The sequence below is a fragment of the Aegilops tauschii genome, chromosome 3 (assembly GCF_002575655.3).
Source record: "Aegilops tauschii subsp. strangulata cultivar AL8/78 chromosome 3, Aet v6.0, whole genome shotgun sequence".
Taxonomy (NCBI): Eukaryota; Viridiplantae; Streptophyta; class Magnoliopsida; order Poales; family Poaceae; genus Aegilops; species Aegilops tauschii.
The window spans coordinates 579,181,181-579,201,506 of NC_053037.3; the positions used below are offsets into that span (position 1 = coordinate 579,181,181).

A 20,326-nucleotide genomic window follows, 5' to 3' on the forward strand; every position below is an offset into this window, starting at 1 on the left:
ATAGCACACGGGAGATAAAAAAGGATTTTATTTGTATCAATTACTTCTCCTTAATAGTAAATCCGTACGTAGTTGCACCCATATATTAGTAGAATATTTTTTGCATGTTAATTATTTGATTAGTGCTAGAATTGATATTTGGTATGATATTAACTGCACGCTAAACATGTGAGCGCTCACCACTGGAGCCACCTATGTCGTTGTTGATCTGATTGAATGGCCAAGATTTGTTGGATCTACTCCTCGGTGATGGCCAAGATATGTGTGTAAATAAGGATATACATTAAAACAAAAAATATTTGCTATCAATCGACTTTTTTAGACGAGCACTAGCCCTATGCAACGAATAAACAGAAGCCCATCACATACTTGGGCTTGGTCTAAAACATATAAAAAATGACCTGAAGCCTCGTAAGATATAAGACAAGAATGATAATAATGACCAAAAATAAAAGTAAAGAAAAATTATAAATTTTTCTAAGAAAGAATGAATTAGTGGCATAGGTATTACATTTTAAAGAGAAAAAGGAAAATATGGAAAAAGTACACATAATTTACACATAAATTCTATATTAATTTATAATATGAAATAGTAAGTGGATTTTTTGGAAAACAAAGAAGTTCTCTAAGAAGATATGAATTAGTCGCATTGGAATTACCCTTAAAGAAGAAATAAATGAAACTAAAACCAAATAAATTAAAAGAAATGGAGTTATTTCTAAGAAATAATGAATTAGTGGCATTGATTTTACTCTTTAAGAACAAAGAAAATTTAAAAAAATGACAAAACATGCAAACAATTGACATAAAAATCACGCTTTGTTGTAATATGCAATAATAAGCAAATAATAGTGGAATTTTCACAAAGAAGTTTCCTAAGAAGGAATGAATTAGTCATTCGTATTACCCTTAAAAAGAAATAAAATGAAATATAAACTAATAAAACAAGAACTTAAGAAAAATCAAAACAATGGAGTTAGCCTTGGTATTAGCCTTTAACAAGCAAAAAAAATAGTCAAGAAATTGCACATAATTTACACGAAAAAATTGTTTTTATATAATATGCAAGTATAAGCATATAATGATGGAATTTTGCCAAAAACTTCCTAAAAATGAATGAATTAGTGGCACTGGTATTACAGTTAAAGAAGAAAGGAAATGAAATATAAACTGAAATAAAATATTAAAAAATGACAAATTGTGCAGCACAATTTACACAGAATTGCATTTCCTGAATAATATACAAGAATAAGCATATAGTAGTGGAATTTCACGAAAAAAAGTTTTCTAAAATGGAATGAATTAGTGGCATTGGTATTACCATTACAAATGACACAAAATTAAAAATCAAAATAATATATTACTTTAAGGATTAATAAATTAGTGGCATTGGTATTACCCTTTAAGAACAAAGAAAATGAAACAAAAGCTAAAACAAAATATCAAAATAAAAAATTGTATTAGTGGCATTGGTATCACCCTTCAGGAAGAAAATAAATAAAAGAAAAACTAAACTAAAATCAAAATAATGAAGTTTTCTAAGAAAGAATGAATTGGTGGTGTTAGCACCTTCTTGAAGAGTAAAGAAAATGAAAATAAATAAATCAAATAATGGCAACATTTGTGCACAATTTAGACATTAATTGTGTTTTTTATAATATGCGAGAATAAACATATAACAGTAGAATTCCACAAAACAGATGTTACTACAAAGAATGAATTAGTGATATTGGTATTGCCCTTAAAGAAGAAAGGAAATGAAACAAATACTAAAACAAAGTTGAAATAATTAAATTTTCCATGGAAGAATGAATTAGTGACATTGGTATTACCTTTTAGGAAGGAATAAAATGAAAATATATACTAAAATATATTCACAAAATTTGCACATAACTTATACAGAAAATTGCACTATTTTATAATATGCAAGAATACGCATATCATAGTGGAATTTTGGAAAAAAAGACTACTAAGAAAGAATGAATTAGTGACATTGGTATTACCATGAAAGAAGAAAGAAAATGAAAGAAAACTAAAATATAAATTTATCTAAGATAGAATGAATTAGGAACATTGGTTTAAGATAGAAAATGGAAAAAAAGAAAAAAAAAACCATAACACACAACTTTGCAATTTTTCAATATGTAAAAAATAATCATATAATAGTGTACTTTTTTGCACAATTTATGCACGTATTATACTTACATGTATTCATTTTGCATTTGCTCAACTTCCGAAAAATATCCATAAAACCGGCTAAAAAAGAAAAAATGACAAGCAAAAAATCCAATTTTTTCAGTTCATGCAAAAAATGTAAAACAAATTCAGAAAATGCATACAAACATAAAGTATTAAGGCACTGTTGGTCTATAAACAGGTAACACGAAATGGGCTTTAGCACAATAAGAAATCGACAACGGTCATAACAGAACAAAATATCAAGGAGCACAAATCTCGAATCAGAAATCAGCGGCCGAAATAACCGACTGACCCATTTAATTTTTAGGGAAGTTACATGTACCTAAATTGAGGAAAAAAAGGTAGTACAAAAACGGGTCAAGCAGATCAAGTCTGGTACTCCAACATTAGACTGGTAGCTAGCACCACCTCTTTCCAAGAGGAGAGAGCAACCAGCAAGCAAGCATGCCCACTACCGCCTGTGACCACCACAGCGCCGCGTCACGCCGCCGACTTCGAGGCTGCTTCATCGTCTCCCTCGCCGTACTCCTCCTCCTCACTGTGGCCGTCGCCGTGCTAGCCATCACGGCGCTCCGCCCGCACCCGGCAGACACCACCATCTCAACGATCCAGCTCACCTCCGTGTCTCTCTCCCCCGGACACTCCCTCAACGTGACGCTCGACGTCGTCCTCTCCATCCGCAACCCCAGCCCCATCGCGTCCTTCGCGCATGGCGCCGGCCACGCTGAGGTCTACTACCACGGCGCGCTCGCCGCGGACGCCAACGTGCCGCCCGGACGCATCGGCGCGGGAGGGACCAACGTGGTGACCATCAGGCTCACGGTGCTCGCTGATCGCCTCGCCCTGTACGCGCCTCAGCTGTACAGTGACGTGCTCGGCGGCGCTGGGGGCGTCTCGCTCACCGTGCGGACGACCGTGCCAGGGACGGTCACGGTGCTCGGCCTGCTCAGGCACCACGCCGTCGTGCTCACGGTGTGCGACGTCGTTGTCAGCGTGCGGCGCCCCGGCACACAGAGCTCGTCGTGCCATTACCGGACCAAGTTCTAGCTAGCTATATTTGGATTAGTCGGTGATCATTCACTAGAATCGTTATCAAATCTAAGGTTGGTGAACGCTCTTCCAATATTCTTGCCAAGCTTTTATTGTTTTCCGTCGGTGATTCTGCAGACAACAGAAATTTGTCATCTGTTATTTGGATTCTGTAGTTTTTGGGTGTTGTCTGAACAAACAAACTTTTTCTTTCATTGCTAAGAGAACTAAGGAACCAACTTCATGTTGCTCAAAATTAGACAGAAAATTAAATTCAGATCAATGTGGTCAATTAAGCTGATGTTCATGAACACCTAAAGCATGAGCAACAAATAACTATAGTGCGAACGGGTCACAGAATGTGCATGAAGTGGTCAGTTAGCAACATGAGGCTGTACATATTATTCTCACATATGGATGTTGTGACCAAACAAAGACCCAAAATTTGAAACTGAAACTGACAAGCAGAGGCAACTACTTCGTGTGACCTTCAACTGAGCTCCCGTTATATGGCTTCGAAACTCAAATTTCCGATGCTTAAGAATCGATGTAACATCTATATAATTCCAACTAAAAGGTTGCTAGGTGATGGCAGATGAGGAAGCAAAGTGAGACTGTTTTGGTGATGTGCTGAGTCGCAGATGAAAATGTAGAGGGTCTAATGCTACAAAGCACCGGTTAGTTTTGGCGATGTGCTGAGTTGCAGATGAAATTGTAGAGAGGGTTTAACGCTTCAAAGCACCAATTACTTTCAGTGCTGTTTCTTGTCTATCAGAAACATGCAGACTGCTATCAGTATCAGACCTGCAGTGAATGGTTAAAGCCCTAAGATATTGTGGAATCTTTGCACTGTCGAGTAGATATTAACTGTGACCTCCACAAAATTCAGTGAAGCCCTAAAATATCACTGCTTGAATTTCACATCTCAAAATTACCCAAAAGAAAGGGAAATGAATCATAGTGAACAGTGGTTTGGTTTGCTAGTTCGCCATAGCTAAGCGGTGCCAACTATGAATCGGTGTTTCTCCCATGTAACAACGGAAGAGTTCCTGTCCAGCTGACAAGGCAGATGATGGAGATGCTGTTAAGCAGATCAGCGGTATTCTGCATTTTTTTTTACCTGGCTTGTATCAATTCGTGCTAATTGCATTCAGTTACTGAAATAAGGTAAGACAATATTCTGGCAATGATCACCCACTGGTAAACGATGATCTCAACAAGGTAAGACTGCAGATAATGACCTCCAAGAGATGTATGTAACTAGTAGTTGTGCGCTCATGCTCATTCTGAAAAGCTTTGTTCCATAGCATGACCCAATCAACAAATGTATCTCAGTTTAAGGAATAGAGAGGTCCTATATCATGGGAAAACAGAGCATGTCAGCATCAGCATACACACTGCACAAGCACATGCCCGCAGCCCCGTGGTAACAATCATTCAGTTTGCTGTAGTGCAACCAAAGAGCACCAAATACAGTTTATGGTGAAGAGACTTATCAATCAATCTCCAGTTTCATATTGCAAACACGCATAGTGGATCGACTAATCTGGATAATGAACTTAGTTTTACACCTTATTTCAAAATTCTGAAGCAAATGATCAGTAACTTTACCGTTACTTCTCCAGTTGTGTTGTCACACACCAGGCCTAGTTCTGTCCTCCTTGAGACATGAACACAACGTGGGACCTGAGCCTGACAATAGCAAACCTTTCTTGTGCTAATTACTACAAATTTTGTTTCTTCAACTTATGTTCAGATTAAACATATACGTGAAGCACTGATACTCAAAATGTTTTGCAGGAAAAGTAAAACAGTAAGAGATTATTCCAAACAATGCAATGTAAAGACGGTGTCAGCATGGAGGCACAAAACGGTATTCATAGATTTTTAGGTTGCAGTATCAGTCCATTCTAGAAAATATTACAGCTCACTGGAAAGAGACAAATATAACCATGTTCAGTTCTCTATAATGACGAGCTTAAAGTCTCCATAAGACCTATACCTACATAGATGCAATTGATTCACAGAGAAAAATGAATTACGAGAGAATATTTCATTGACTATGATGCAACCATTTAATATAACTGCTAGTATTACAAGCTCTTCTAAAATCAGATGATGTTTGCAGGTCAACAAGTGATATATTTTTGCCTATGCTTCATCGTCAGCTTCAACAAAGTATAGAAACAGGAAATACCCTAAATGTTGACTATTAATCAGACCACTAGGTGAAAAGGTAAATTCAATTCCTCAATTCAAGAAACAGTGACATGAGGGATATAGATACCTAACAATCGAGCACTAAGATCACTAGATAATTAACATAAAGCAAAGCCAAATCCGTCAGCTCAAAGGCAAATATTTCCAAAGGAGAGCAAAATGACATCTTGATTTTAGCATCAACGCACACAGTAGTCACTTCAGCCCGAAAGGTTATGAAGACAAGCATAGATTTCATGCAACCACATTACAACCAGAGCTTTTGATAATAACTTATATACATCAGTGCAAAGCAAAGCAAAGAGGAGGCCAGTAGGCTCATACTTGGTCCAATACATAGATGGTACAGCTCATGAGGATATGACAGCTAGGAAGAAAGAAGCACCATCTCACTCAACAGCCATCAGATCAAAGGCGGGGCACTACCACTTTTTAGAGCCGGGAAGAAGGTATGCTGGACAAGACTTTGTTTGAGCTGATATTCATATATCGCCAGGTCTCTATGACCACAATCGAAACTTTCAATCAATTTGCCATCACTGTCAACTTGAAGCAGCCACCCACCAAAATTGAGCAGCAAGAGGACGTCACCATCCCCTGAAAGAACACCAACACCCAAACCCCAGCTTTCACCATCGTCTCCAAACTTCTCCCTGATTTCACCAACCGGCAATTTGATTCGGTACTTTATGTCCCAAAGCTCACTTTCGTAATCCTGCAACACCCATATGGTGATGATTCCCATGGCATCATTATGGCAATTGATGCCGAGCGTGCCATCCATCTCAAACAGGCCAGGGTCACTGTCGCCAAGAACAAGAGGAGCACGCATGTGCCGGAACGATTCGGTGGTGGTGTCAAATACCAATACATGTTTTCTATACTTCTGTAGGAACCAATGTAGGCTATCACGGAACAGGGCAGATATCTCGAACAAGAGCGGTTTTACCATCTCCAACCACCCAATGTACCTCGGTGGCTGGTCGGAGCCCAGCGTAAGGACATGACAGCCGATTTGGCCTTCAGGGCCTCCGAGGTTGGTCAGTAGCAGCCGGTACTCTCCAGTGGGGCGGTGTGGGTACATCCCCAAGATCCTGAAGTCCGACGGTAACCTCCCGAGGGAGGCATGCTCCCGCGTGGCCGGGTTGTAGACGGCGAGGCGGCGGCCAGAATAAGACCTGGATAGAAGGAGGCCATCGCAGGAAGCCTCCAGAAAGAAGGGCTCGTCATGCCGGGCGACGGTGTGGAGCTGGGCGGCCCGGTGGTCCAAGGCGAGGAGGTTACGGCATCCGTCGCTGGAGAAAATGGGGAGGGCGGATTGGCGGGCGTGGTGGGCAAGGAGGAAGCGGCGGGTGGAGGTGGCGCAGCGCCAGGCGCGGCGGACGGCGCGGCAGCGGAGGAGGGATTTGGGGTCGAGGCGGACGAGGATCTCCCACAGGACGATCTCATCTGGGAGGCCCTCGAGGAGAGGCGCCGCTGCTGCTGCCGCAGCCTCCTCCGCCATGGTCGCCGGCTGCGGCTGCGAGTTGTGGTAGTAGGCGGCGGCGGCGGCGGCGGCGGAGCGTAGGTCTTTCGGCAGAACAGAAGAAATGGAAGTCTGACTTCAGCTGGGCTGGGCTGGGCTCAGCCCAGCTTTTGTTTGCACGGCCACTTTTGAGAACTGAGTGCCCACAAATCTAAAAAAAAAAAGACAAATATGAGTGGGCATGATTATCTTCTGAGAACTGAAACGTATTGTGTACTTTTACCAACTACACGGTATGTTTCTTTCGCAGGATATTCTTCTTCGAGAAGACGCAAAAAACATTAGTATGTATCAATGCATTCATAAGAGAGAGGGAGGGAGACAGTGTGTGCGTGTGTGTTATGTGTACAACTGGACATGCGCAGAGGAAGCAACAACCCCAGGAGCACAAATGGTACACTGTGCTAGGCACCAAAGCTGCCCCCGCTTCGCTTTGCTTGGGGCTACGCGGATGGCGACGCAACCCTAGCGGCCACCCCTCTCCCCCTTCCCCTCCTTGTCGACGTCGGAGGGGTCACCGACGAAAGCCGCGGGGCTGCGTGGCAGCAAGGCCTTGCTGCTTCGTCTACACGCGGAGGGCTCCGGATGCCAAGGCAGCGGCCTCGGGTGGTGCGGTGAGCGGGGTTCGCTAGTGTTCCCCCCCCCCTCCCGCCCGTGCGGGCAACAACTGATCTGCCTGCTGCAAAGCAGTGACTTTACTAAAAAATAGTAAAGTGATACCGGAAGCACCTTTTGCACTTTTAATATAGGGGATCTGCTAGAGTTGCCCTAAGGAGAACTCCAAGAGGGATCACCAAACGGCGGAGACGACTGGACGTGTCTGCATACAGCGGGCGGGACGTCGACTATTTAGCCGTACTCATCAAACCCGGACAGTGGGTACGACTGGCAGTGGACAGACCGAGAGGGAAAAAAAGAGTGAGACAAATGTGCTAGGGGGAGATGTGGTCCAACTAATAGTGGGTTAGGCGGACGTCTGGACTCTCTTAAATCCCCTCCCCTATTTGGTACCGGTTTGGGGGTTCTGAACGTCCGAATTGGTCCGTACAAATATCATGACTCACATTGCATGGCTTAAAGTGTTCAGACTATCCAATTCAGACATTTGCGGGCGATTTGACGAACCATGTTGGAGTTGCCCTAATATAAGATATGTATCTTGTAACCAGACGAACACCAAAAATTGAAACTAAAACTGACAAGCTGAGGCAACTGCTTCGTGTGACCATCGACAGCACTCCATTCTATATGGATTGGAAACTCGAACTTTCGATGCTCGAGAGTCGACATAATACCTATATAATGCCATCTAAAAGATTGTTAGGTGATGGCAACAGAGGAAACCAGGTGAGCGTACTTTGGTTATGTGCTGGTTTGCAAATGAAATGTAGAGGGTTTAACGCTACAAAGCACCAGTTTCAGTGTTCTTTTGTCAGATAACATTTGGTATCATGGACAGAAAACATGCAGACTATCAGACCTGCAGCGAATAATAACATGAACGGTTAAAGCACGGACATCCAGCAATGTCCGGAAGTGGAAACGCTGGAACAGATGCAAACTACCATCACAAGTTAATGTTGCAAGACGCTGGGACAGGCACATGTCTTTCTAACCTAGCCGCTAGCACACCAACCCTTTTCCTTTTCGTGCTGCTTGCAACTGGAATTGTTCTAGTGAGTGGGTTATATTTTGTGTGACATTTACCAACTTAATAGAGAATGTGGGCGGAATCTTTGCACTGTCGAGTAGATATTAACTATGACTTCCACAAAATTCAGTGAAAGGAATGGAAAATGAGTCATAGTGAACAAAGGTTTGGTTTGCTAGTTCGCCATAGATAAATGGTGTCAACTACTCTTATGCAACCATTTATTTTAATGTGTAGTGTTCAAGCTGCTCTACAAATTAGATGCAACTTGCACATCGAGAAACAGAAAAATCTTTCTCTTTTCATCATGAGCGACAACAGAGGGTACAAACCGGAAACACACTCAATGTAGACTATCAAGAAAACCACTACATAAGAAGGTAAAGTCAACTCTTTGACTCAAGGAAGAGGGACATGAGCCATAAAAATTTCTAACAATTGAATACTAAGAAAATCACAAGATAATTAAAATAAAGCAGAGTCAAACCATCAGCCCAAGAAAATAGACACATGAGGCGGATCAGTTGGCAATTATGTACAAAGCAGAGCAAAATTACTAAGAAATTATAGCATCAACATACAAAATAGTCATTTCAGCCCTCCAGGGTGCCAAGAAAAGCATAGATAAACACACAAACGATAGAGCTTCTGATCATAATTTATATACATCAATGCAAAATGAAGAAGATGCCAGCAGGCTCATACATGATCCAATTCATAGATGTTGCAGCTCATAAAGCTGCTAAGAAGCACCACCTCACTCAATAGACATCAGATGAATGGTGAAGTGTTCACAGCAGAACTTTCTAAAGCTTGAAAGAAGGTATGCTGGACAAGACTTTGCTTGAGCCGATATTTAGACAAAAAGAAGTATTTGCGACCATGATCAAAACTGTCAATCAGCTTACCATCATTGTCGACGTAAGACAGACACCGACCAGAATTGACTAGCAAGAGCACGTCACCGTCCGCTGAAACAACCTCCACATTCCAATGGTCATCAAAGGCCTCAAACTTCCCCCGTATTTCTGCAACTGGCAATTTGATTCGATACTTGAAGTCCCAAACCTCGCTTTCGTAGTTTTGCAATACCCATATATCAATAGTTGTTTTGGCATAGTTACGGCCATATATGCCGAGTGTACCATCCATCTCAAAGGCATATGAGTTGCTGGAAACAATTGGAGCATGCATTGGCCGGAACGACTCAGCTATGGTGTCGAATACTATTATCGCTTTGCTTTCACTCTGAAGCCGTATGTAGCTGCTTTCACTCACATAATAGACTGGGTACCAATGCAGGCTATCGCATACCAAGACAGGTAAACTGAAGCATTGTGATGTTGACTCCTGCCACCCGATGTACCTTGGCGACTGGTGAGAGCCCAATGCAAATACATAGTAGCCAAGTTGGTCTTCAGGCGTTTCATTGTAGCTATCGCGTTCAAGTAACAATCGATACTCGCCAGTAGGTTGATGCGAGTACATCCCCAATAACCGCAAGCCCAGTTCATGTAGTTGTTGAAGGGGAGCAAATTGACGAGTGGCCAAGTTACAAACTGAGAAATCAATTGTGTCAGTCATGTTGTTGTACCTGGAGAGGACGAGAAGGCCATCGCAGGAAGCCTCTGGATTGAAGGCCTTGTCAAGATGGGCGACAGTGTGGAGCTTGGCAGCGGCAAGGCGGTCGGCGGTGAGGATGTATTCTTCGTCTAACGCGATGGGGAGGGCTGGCTGGTGGGCATGGTGGGCAAGCAGGAAGGCACGGGTGGAGGTGGCATGGCGCCACGTCCGACGGACGACGCGGCAACGGAGGAGGGATTTGGGGTCGAGGCGAACTAGGATCTCCCAGACGACAATCTCCTCCGGAAGGCTGCCGTCGTGGCGAAGAGGCGCCGCTCCTGCCCTTGCGGCCTTGGCCATGGTCGTCGGCATCTTGGTTGTTGCTCCCTTCCAGGAACAAGATAAATTGTAGATTTGTGTTGGCGGCGGCGGCGAAGGGGAGCGGAGGAGACGATAGAAAGGGGAGAAATTGACTAAGATGGTTCTTTTGCAAGGTCTAACTCTGCAGGAGATGAGAGAGTTCCTTATTTCGCCCTTCTGAAAAATATATTTCCTTATTGGCCCCTAAACAAAATTTTCTTTGCTATTCAAGACAATCTCAAAATTTTATGCCCTATTTGACGTTTCCATCCATTTCGTTGTTGAGTGCTACTTGAAAATATACAATTATCCCTAAAAGGAAACACTTATTGACGGAGCTAGATCTGGCAGACCTCCTGGTAGGGGATCCTAAACTAGGCTCTAGGAATGACGGTAACAAAGACATGGTTTACCCAAGTTCAAGCTTTCTGAAGGGATAATACCCTAAGTCCTACATGTGTTTATTCCTGTTGGACTATGGACAGAGTACAGGTAAACTACCAAGATATCATAACTTGTGTCTACGAGCATGGCCCCTCGATTAATATAGGATACTAGGGGTTCTAGGGTACAAGATCCTAGTTGGCTACACATGAGGAGGTAGATCCCTCCATGAATCCAGTGTCTTATCATGTACGCATGTCTTCTGAATCTTCCTTGTATACACCATGGGCTGCCCGATGCGGCCAGGACGAAACTGACAAGGAGTCCTCAACCGGACCCATCACCAGGAGTTGACGTGGTAAGTGGCCCCTTAGCCGGGACACTGTCTCTTATCTCTCTTAGAACTTCCCTCACTCTTTGGACATGATGAGCTTGACGACGTCGAGGCATGCCTCGTTGCGTTGCTCGAAGACCAGCAACGCAAAGCTGTTGTGGATGTCAAAGTGAAGAGGCGCATGTCAGGCGTCCAATGAGACGCTGTCCATGAAGACCTGGCCCTAGCAGCCCCAGCAAGGTGCACGCGCTCTGTCGCCGGAGAACCGGTACTTCATGGACACCGTCAGGTAACTCTCGAGGCGCCTACTAGGCGGTCGATCCATAAATGATGGACGCATGTAACTATGGATAATTTTGTCCAAAAAAACTGACGGGCTGGACAAAAGTGCCAAATTGAACTGGACGGTAGTGCAAAAAAACTGACGGACTGGATGCCCCGTATAGTAACTATGGATAGTTTTGTCCAAGCAACAAAAAACTTACAGGCTTTCGACAGAGCATGACAACGGACTGGCCGGAGATGCCAAATTGGGCATCAGTTTTGGAGGAGTGTCACAATGGGAAAAAAAATATCATATTTTGGCCAAATAAGGAAGCACATTTTTGAGAAGGCTGTAATAGGGAATTCTCTCACATAACACTCCTGGTAAGAAAACGAAATAAATATTTCACTAGCAACACAAAATGAACATGACCTTTGCACATGTGTCAGAACCAACGAATTTACAACCTTTCACAACGTACGGGTGGATTTTCTTAGCAAATTAACCATGCAGGATAAAAATGAGTGTGTGTAGTTTTCAATTTGATGAACCGAAACGTAATGTGAATTATGAATTACACTTGTCTGTTTTTGTGTAGGCAGAAAATAAATTCATATCAATGTGTTCAATTAAGCTGATGTTCTAACTCCAAGTTTGATGAACACCTAAAGCATGAGCAACATATAGAACTATAGTACGAACGGGTCACAGAATGCACATGAAGTAGTCAGTTAGCAACATGAGATTGTACATACTAATATGACATATGGATCTTGTGACCAAACAAAGACCCCAAATTTGAAATTGAAATTGACAAGCAGAGGCAACTACTTCATGTGACTGTCGCCAGCATTCTGTTCTATTCTTCTATGGCTTGGGAGAATCATATTTCTGATCCTTCCGAGTCGATGTAATGTCTATATATTGTCACCTAAAAGTTTGCTAGGTGATGGCAGCAGAGAAAATCAAATGAGGTAATAATGTCTTATATTATGGGATGGAGGGAGTACTATTTTGGTGATGTGCTGAGTTGCAGATGAAAATGGAGTGTTTAACGCTACAAAGCACCAGTTAGTTTCAGCGTTGTTTCTTCTCAGATATCATTGCAGACAGAAACATGCATATATACTATCAGACCTGCAGTGAATAAGAACATGAATGGTTAGAGCATACTCATCCCACAATGATCAGAATGGAAACGCTGGAACAGATGCAAACTATCATCACATGTTACTTTTGAAGAGGGTCCACATATCTCTTTCTAACCTAGCCACCAACACACCATTTTTTTCTTTTCCTACTGCTTGTAACTGAGAATGTTCTAGTGCGTGGCTTCTACTCCGTGTGACATATATGATCGTAATAAACAACGTGGGTGACTGAATAAAATCTGCAAAGGTTTTGCCTCGGCATTCACCATATACATTGTTGGCCCAATAATTTAAAATAACTATGTTCTATATTATCGGTGCCAAAACCTAAGATATCATGTGTTTTTGCAGTGTCAAATAGATATTAATTGTGAATTCCCAAAAAATTCAGCCCTAAAATGTCATCTTGAATTTCACATCTCAACTTTACTCAAAACAATGTAAACTGAGTCACAATGAACAGAGGTTTGGTTTGCTAGTCCGCCATAGCTAAACGGTACCAACTGCTCATGAGTATTTTTCCAATATAGCTAATCCCTTGGCAGAATATTACTTCCAGATTCATAATGGAAGTTTTCCTGACATTTCAACTAGAGCCTGAGCTGATAATGCAGATGATGGAGATGCTGAGCGACTTACATGAACAAGATGTGAAGCCGAATGGGGCCATTTAGCGCCATCATCAAATGAAGGATCTGTTCCTTCAAGTGAAGGGAAGACTGTAGCATCAGCGCTATTCAGCATTTTTTACCCTTGTTGGTACCAATTTGTGAACTATGAGCTTGTATTTAATTTGACATGCTGACTTGTGTAAGTCACCAACAAGGTACAAAGTAGAGTAGGGCCCTGATAACTGAATTCAGCTACTGAAATGTCACTAGTGCCAGGTAGCAAGGTAATACTGCATACAATGATCTCAAAGACAGATATAACTAGGTGAAGAAGTAACAGATGTACAGTGAGAACTATTAATAGAAGTAATAGATATCTCACCTGGCATTCCATGAATCCCCTGCAACTCTCTCTCACCCACTAGTCAACATTCCAACACGTTTGAGTTCAATGTGATTGATTACATCTCCATGATCAGCTTTGTTACATAGCATGATCCAATCAACACATGTATCTCAGTTGAGGAATAGAGAGGCCCTAGGTCTTGAGAAAACAGAGGATGTGAGCATACACACTGCACAAGCACATGCGCCCCAGGCCCCAGCCCCGTGGCGACAGCCGTTCAGCTCGCTCTGCTGCAGCCAAAGAGCACCAAAATTCGAATGCAGTTTATGTTGAAGAGACTTCTTGATCAATCTCCAGTTTCATATAGCAGATATGCCTGCTGGATCAACTGATCTGGATGATGAATTTACTTTTACAATTTACTTCAAAATTCTGAACAAATGATCAGAGTGACTTTACCCTTGCTTCTACAGCCATGCTGTCACAAAACAGTGCTGTTTCTGAAACTTATGTTCAGATCGAACATCAACATGAAGAACTAATGCTTAAATGTTTAGCAGGAAAAGTAAAACAGTAAGAGATCATTTCAAACAATGTAACATAAAAACGGTGTCAGTATGGAAGCACAACAGGGTATTCATAGAATTTTCAGGTTGCAGTATCAGTCTATTCTAGAAAATACTAGAGTTTACTGGAATGAGACAAATATAACCATGCCCAGTTCTCTATAATGGCGAGCTTAAAGTTTCCATAAGACCTACCTACAAAGAGGCAATAGATTCGCGGAGAAAAATGAATTTATGACAGAATACTTCACTGACTATGATGCAACCATTAAATATAACTACTAGCACTCCAAGGTCTTTTAAAATCAAATGCTGTTTGCAGGCCAACAAGTAACAGTTTTTTTTGCCTCTGTTTCATCATTAGCTTCAACAAATGATAGTAACAGGAAACACCCTAAATGTTGACTATTAAGAAGACCACTAGATGAAAGGTAAAGTCAATCCTTCAATTCAAGAAAGAGTGATATGAGGGACATAGGTAGCTAACAATTGAAGAAAATAGACAAATGAGGAGGATCAGTTGGCAAATATTTCCAAAGCAGAGCAAATGAAATTTGATTTTAGCGTCAACGGGCAAACTAGTCACTTCAGCCTGAAAGGTTATCAAGACAAGCACAGATTTCATGCAACCACATTACAGACATAGCTTTTTGATAATAATAACTCATATACATCAATGCAAAACGAAGGAGAGTCCAGTAGGCTCGTACTTGGTCCAATCCATAGATATTGCAGCTCATGAGGATATGACAGCTAGGCAGAAAGAAGCACCATCTCACTCAACAGCCATCAGGTGAAAAGCGGGGCATTGACAGCATAATTTTCTAGAGCAGGGAAGAAGATATGGTGGACAAGACTTTGTTTGAGCCGGTATGTATACATCCGCAGGTCTCTATGACCATAATCAAAACTGTCCATCAATTTGCCGTCACTGTCAACTTGAAGCAGCCACCCACCAAAACCAAGCAGCAAGAGCACATTGGCATCCGCTGAAACAACGTGATTTCTGCAACTAGGAATCTGATTCGGTACTTTACGTCCCAAACCTCACCTTCGTAATCCTGCAACACCCATATAATAACAATATCCATGGACAAGGAACATAATAACAGAGAGGCTTCTTGGGCTTATCCTCTCGCTCTCGCCCCCGCGCCGTCTCCCCCGCGGGGGTTCTCGGGTGGCGCTGGCACCTCCCGTCCCTAGCCCCCCTCCTCTCCCTTCTCCCCGCCGCCACCGGCCGGAGCCACCTGGGCAAAGCCCCTGGTGGTGGCTGGCGGCGAGGGCCCCTTCCTCTTCCGCACAGTCGCGGGCGGCGCAGGGCGGCCTGCCCGCCGGAGGCGTTAGGCATGCGCGGGGTCTGGCGGCGCTGCGGCGTAGCCCCGGTCGGCGGCGTGCAGGCGGCAGCGGCGTGGCTGGCTGTGTGGTGGCGGGGCGCGTGCGTGGTGGCGGCGGGAGTCCTCCGGATCTCTTCTCCCCACAGGCGATGAGGGCTGCGGTGGCACGGGTCGTGGGCTGCTACCCTTGCCATGGCCTACTGTTGGGGGTGCGCGCGGCAGCGGTGGAAGTGGCGGCGGTGTGCGCTTGGCCGCGGCGGCTCCATCCAGATCCGGTCCGGCGGGCTCGTGGGCGTCGGCGGCGCGGGGGCGGGCTGTGACCTGGTGGGGTCATGGCTATGGTCGTGGTCCTCGGCGGCGAGCCATCTGCTGCTGCTGGCAGCGGTGGTGTCGGCCAGATCAACTTGGATCTGGCCCATGGTCGCCGGCGGGCGGCTCGGGGTCCCGGTGTGGTTGTGGGCTGCCATGGCATGGTGGTGGCTCATGGCGGTGGTCCGGATCATTCCTCGGCGGCGGCTGGTCTTCTCCGGCGGCGGCCGGCGATGAGTGGCTCGCGAGGTGGCGGGTCGGTTCCGGCGGCGGCTGGCTTGTTCGGCGTTGGCTCGCTCGTAAGCGGTCTGTGTCGGCCTTCGATCCTTCTCCTGCTCGTCGTCCGGCCGTTACTTTCGTCGAAGGGCTGGTCTTCTCCCAGCTGCGGCCCATCGCTCGTCTCGCGCCCGGTGCGGCAGGACCGAGCTCGTCTCGCGCACGGTGCAGCAGGACCAACCTCGTCTCACTCACGGTGCTGCAGGACCGAGCTCGTCTCGCGTCCGGTGCCGCAGGACGGGTCGATGGAAGCTAGGTGCTGGGGGTTACCCTGGGGTGTGAAAGGTGGGACCTTTCCGCTTGTCTCTTTGGTTGGGGTAGCGGCGGATCTCAGGTGAGGTGGTGTCTAGGTCTGGGATGCCGGGGCGGCGGCCCTGGGCGTGGTAGCGCGGTGCTCTTGGGCAGAGCTCGTTGCTTGGTGCTGCCCGGTGGCCATGGCCGCGTGGGCGGCATGGTTGCCACGGTGTGGCGATGAGTGTTGGTCGGGGTGAAAACATGTTCTATCTTCGGTCGGACCAGCGGCGGCGAAGCTCGTCCCTCAAATAACAAGGAGATAGGGCAATCAGGCAATCGTCCTGGAATCCATGCAAAGAAACATTACTAACGCAAGCAGACTAAAATTTCTTCAAAGATAGGATAATGACTGGAGTGCATCGCCCTCATAAATTGTTTTCCATTTTCGTCGCATGGCATGCCAGCATGGCAAAATCGCTTTCTCAGTCTTGATTTATGGGGCAAACTATATGGTAGTGGATTAATCAGTTTAGTATGTCAGGGGGGTGAAGTAATCTGATTAGGATAGGTCCAGGAGTTTATGTGGATTTTATCCTTTATGTGGACACGTTGTTCTGCCATTCTCATGTTCTGCACTTGTGGCACAAGGTAACTTCAACACGTTTGGACCTAAGCTTCAGCGCTACTTTTCGCAGCTTTGGTAGCTAGAGCTCTCGGATGGAGGGAAATAAATTTCTCACAGATTGCAAAACCTTGGATATTGCTACTGAAGCCAAAAGATCTTCTCTCTAATCCTGGTCACTGGAGTATCAGGCTATCCTTGCTGACTTCTTTCTAGCTTCTACAGCCTTGAGGAACTCTAAAGTCACTCACATCCCTACAATTGCTAAGAGGGCTTTCACAAATCAATCTTCTCATAGATGTGATTTCCTTTTAGCAAAGGCTCAAGATGTAACTCCACAATGGCCGTTGAAGCCATCAAACTCCCCAAGGGGAAGCTGATGTCTGACAAACACACACGCACAGGTTTGGACCTTACAGGTTGTATCAGACTGCTTATTTGAGCTTTCAATTAAAGCTATGTTTTCTTTCAAAACTGAAATTAGCCACAAGAAAAGGAAGGTAAAGACTAGTAGAGAAGGTAGGTTGAAACGTAGTGAGGAGAATGTTCAGATGTTGTATTTTCCTTCACTTCATTTCATCCAGTTAACTATTGATATAATCTCATCAATTCTATTGAGCGGAATCGCTTTTGACCCTAAAATAACCGGCCCTGTTTATCCTACAGTTGCACATGGCAATTTGACAATCAATCATCTTATTTAGTCAAGATCTTGTGTCAGTCACTGCTAGGATTGCAAATTGAGAAAGAAGAGATTCCCGCGATAGCAATGAAGGTAGGGCAAGAGCAGGTACCTTGAAGGAGGAGTTATCTGAGCTGGAGGCGAAGGCAAGGATCTCAGACGCGTTGCCCCTGACTTCGGCAGGGCAGAGTTTATTTTTCTTAGCAAAATACTTCAGCTGAGCCGTGGAGAACTGGAGATTGTATCAGTATTTCTCTTGGTAGTTCACCTTTTGGAGCCACGGAGAACTTGTATCCAAACCTGGTAACTCCTTGACCCTCGTAACTTGAAGTAGTCAGAGGAAAAAGCTCTTGATGGTAGGAAGAAAATTCACGGCATATATAGCTTACATGGAAGATTACAAGTTTGAGCATCAACTGAACACATGAGAACTGTGACTAATAACTGCACACTTGACGTGAACTGGATGCCTAGAGCACATCTCAGACAGAGGACACAGAGGAACAAAACAGAGCCTTTCAAGCTTCGCAAAGAACGATATCCTTGATTGACTTCTTGATAAGATTCTCTCTTATATTCTTTGAAGGAAAAAAAGAGCTTACTCGATCACAATTGACAACTATGTACGTACTTACTACAGCCGGGATGGTCACCGGATTATTGATGGGGGGTGGTACACATGGATGAGTGATCTGACAGCCAATCTGACCCGATCTGCTTCACAGTTTTCCAAGCACCAAAGAGACGAAACGATCCTGCAGATTACTCCAGACTCTGTACCTCCTACAACACTGATAGCCACGGCACACACGCATTACGGCAGCAGCGCAATTTTTACTCCAGATGTGACGGTCTGCTCGTCGAGACCGTAGAGAGCATCGATGAGATGCATCCTGAGAGAGGCAGGTCCCTTCGCTGACTCCATCCCTATCTCTCCAGCAAGTCCAAAGATGGCGAGCGCACATGCCGCTGCGGCTAGAGCATCGGAAGGATCTGCCCCGATAAAAGCCGCTATAAGAGCAGTCACAGCACACCCTGTCGCCGTGATCTTCTGCATCATTGCCACACCATTGCTAGCACTGAGGACCTGCTCACCATCCGTGATGAAATCAACTGCTCCAGATACCGCAATGACTGCCCCGCTGGACCGTGCCAATGCTTTCGCGGCTTGTAGGGCCTCCCCTGAGTCATGTGAACTGTCCACACCCTGCAGTTGGCCACAAGTATTAGTGCCATCAGAGGCAAGATGGAATATATACTGTAAGCGGCATTGGCTTGGTATGCGTGTTGCTCGTCTTCAAATAAGAGGGAGATAAGACAATCAGGCAATCGTCCTGGAATCCATGCAAAAAAACTTCACTAACGCAAGGGACGTCTGGCGAGCAGTCCAAAATTTCTTTAGAGACAGGATAATGACTGGAGTGCATCGCCCTGATAAAATTGTTTTCCATTTTCCTTCAGAATGAAATTGGCATAGCAGCTCCTGACTTACCTCTCAAACTACTTATCGATGTGGGAGAAGTTCTGTGGGAGGAGGGGCACGTTAAGGCAATTAGTCGCTTTGTTGTCCCTTTCCTTTGTGTTTCTTCCATAGTATTGCCATTCTCTGTTTTCTGCACTTGTGGTACTTAAAGCTAGGCTATGGTTTTTCTTTTAAACCTGAAATTAGCCACAAGAATACATGGACAGCATTTGTTTCCAGCAAGTCAATTTGAATGACAACCACAATGACCCCAAATGAGCTGAAGAATCAATCGTCGTTCGAAATAACAGTACTAGGAGCACGTGGATCAAATTAGTTTGTAACAATCAGTTAATAGGATTGGACTTAGTTCAGGTACCTTGAAGGAGGTGGAGGAGTCTGAGCGGGTGGCGAGGGCGAGGATCTCGGACGCGTTGCCCCTGACGACGGCGGGGCGGAGTGCGAGGAGCTCGAGGCAGGCCTCCATACGAAATCCGGAGGCGGCGGCGGCGACGGGGTCGAGCACCCAGGGGCGGCCGGCGGAGGCGGCGGCGCGCATGGAGGGGAGCCAGTCCTCGGAGAGGGTGCCGACGTTGATGTAGACGGCGTGGCAGCGCGGGGTGAAGTCGGGGATCTCGCGGAGGCAGTGGAGCATGGCGGGGGAGGCGCCGGCGGCGGTGAGGGCGTTGGCGGCGATGTCCATGGAGACGAGGTTGGTGATGCACTGCACCAGCGGCGACCGCTCGCGGACGGCCGACAGAAGCGCCCACGCGCGGCGGCCCCACCACGCCCCCGTCCTCTCCTCGTCCATGCCGACGGCCTACGGGCGGTGACGCTCGCCGTGGGTGGGGGATTGATTTGGTTATGCGGCGGGGTTGGCGGCGCACGGGGGTCCCACCCAGCGGTGTAGAGAGGGAGGAAGCGAGCCGAGGAATGGATATTTCAGTTTGACGACTTCTTTTTTTTTTTTTACAGAACACACGAGCATTTTGCCACCTTGATACATAACTGAATTTTTGGGCAGTAAGTTCAGTTCTCATTTTTGAGTTATCACGCTTTTTTTACACAACTATAATCTTTTTGCCATGGCAAATTTTGGGTCCAAGGTCACAAGGCAAATGTAGGATTGCTCTTATCTAAAAACACGACAAATGTAAAACATGGCAAATTCTGAAATTTCTACACCATGTCAAACTTACTACA

General features: G+C 45.0%; 4 protein-coding genes across 5 annotated transcripts; 1 reads left to right on the plus strand and 3 right to left on the minus strand.

Moving 5' to 3' along the window:
* Window positions 1-2,643: 2,643 nt before the first annotated feature.
* LOC109740525 (uncharacterized) lies at window positions 2,644-3,246 on the plus strand. The gene has a single exon (XM_045234352.1). The coding sequence runs from the start codon at window positions 2,644-2,646 to the stop codon at window positions 3,244-3,246; it is 603 nt and encodes a 200-aa protein (XP_045090287.1).
* Window positions 3,247-5,589: 2,343 nt separating this feature from the next.
* LOC109740544 (F-box protein At1g52495-like) lies at window positions 5,590-7,091 on the minus strand. The gene has a single exon (XM_020299598.3). It carries the CDS (start codon window positions 6,950-6,952, stop codon window positions 5,852-5,854), a length of 1,101 nt encoding a protein of 366 aa, XP_020155187.1. The 5' UTR covers window positions 6,953-7,091; the 3' UTR covers window positions 5,590-5,851.
* Window positions 7,092-9,164: 2,073 nt separating this feature from the next.
* LOC109740523 (putative F-box protein At1g30920) lies at window positions 9,165-16,610 on the minus strand. 2 transcript variants are annotated; one of them, XM_073511175.1, is made up of 3 exons: window positions 13,675-16,610; window positions 13,321-13,582; window positions 9,165-12,667 (listed from the first exon to the last, which is right to left on the minus strand). In XM_073511175.1, exon 3 carries the CDS (start codon window positions 10,557-10,559, stop codon window positions 9,396-9,398), a length of 1,164 nt encoding a protein of 387 aa, XP_073367276.1. In that variant the 5' UTR covers window positions 10,560-12,667; window positions 13,321-13,582; window positions 13,675-16,610; the 3' UTR covers window positions 9,165-9,395. The 2 variants fall into 2 exon arrangements, with proteins under 2 accessions (XP_073367276.1, XP_020155163.2); XM_020299574.4 differs by having other exon boundaries at window positions 13,321-16,610.
* Window positions 16,611-18,011: 1,401 nt separating this feature from the next.
* Window positions 18,012-20,095, minus strand: LOC109740551 (hydroxyethylthiazole kinase). Its single transcript, XM_020299603.4, has 2 exons — window positions 19,503-20,095; window positions 18,012-18,868 (listed from the first exon to the last, which is right to left on the minus strand). Exons 1-2 carry the CDS (start codon window positions 19,932-19,934, stop codon window positions 18,476-18,478), a joined length of 825 nt encoding a protein of 274 aa, XP_020155192.1. The 5' UTR covers window positions 19,935-20,095; the 3' UTR covers window positions 18,012-18,475.
* Window positions 20,096-20,326: the final 231 nt, after the last annotated feature.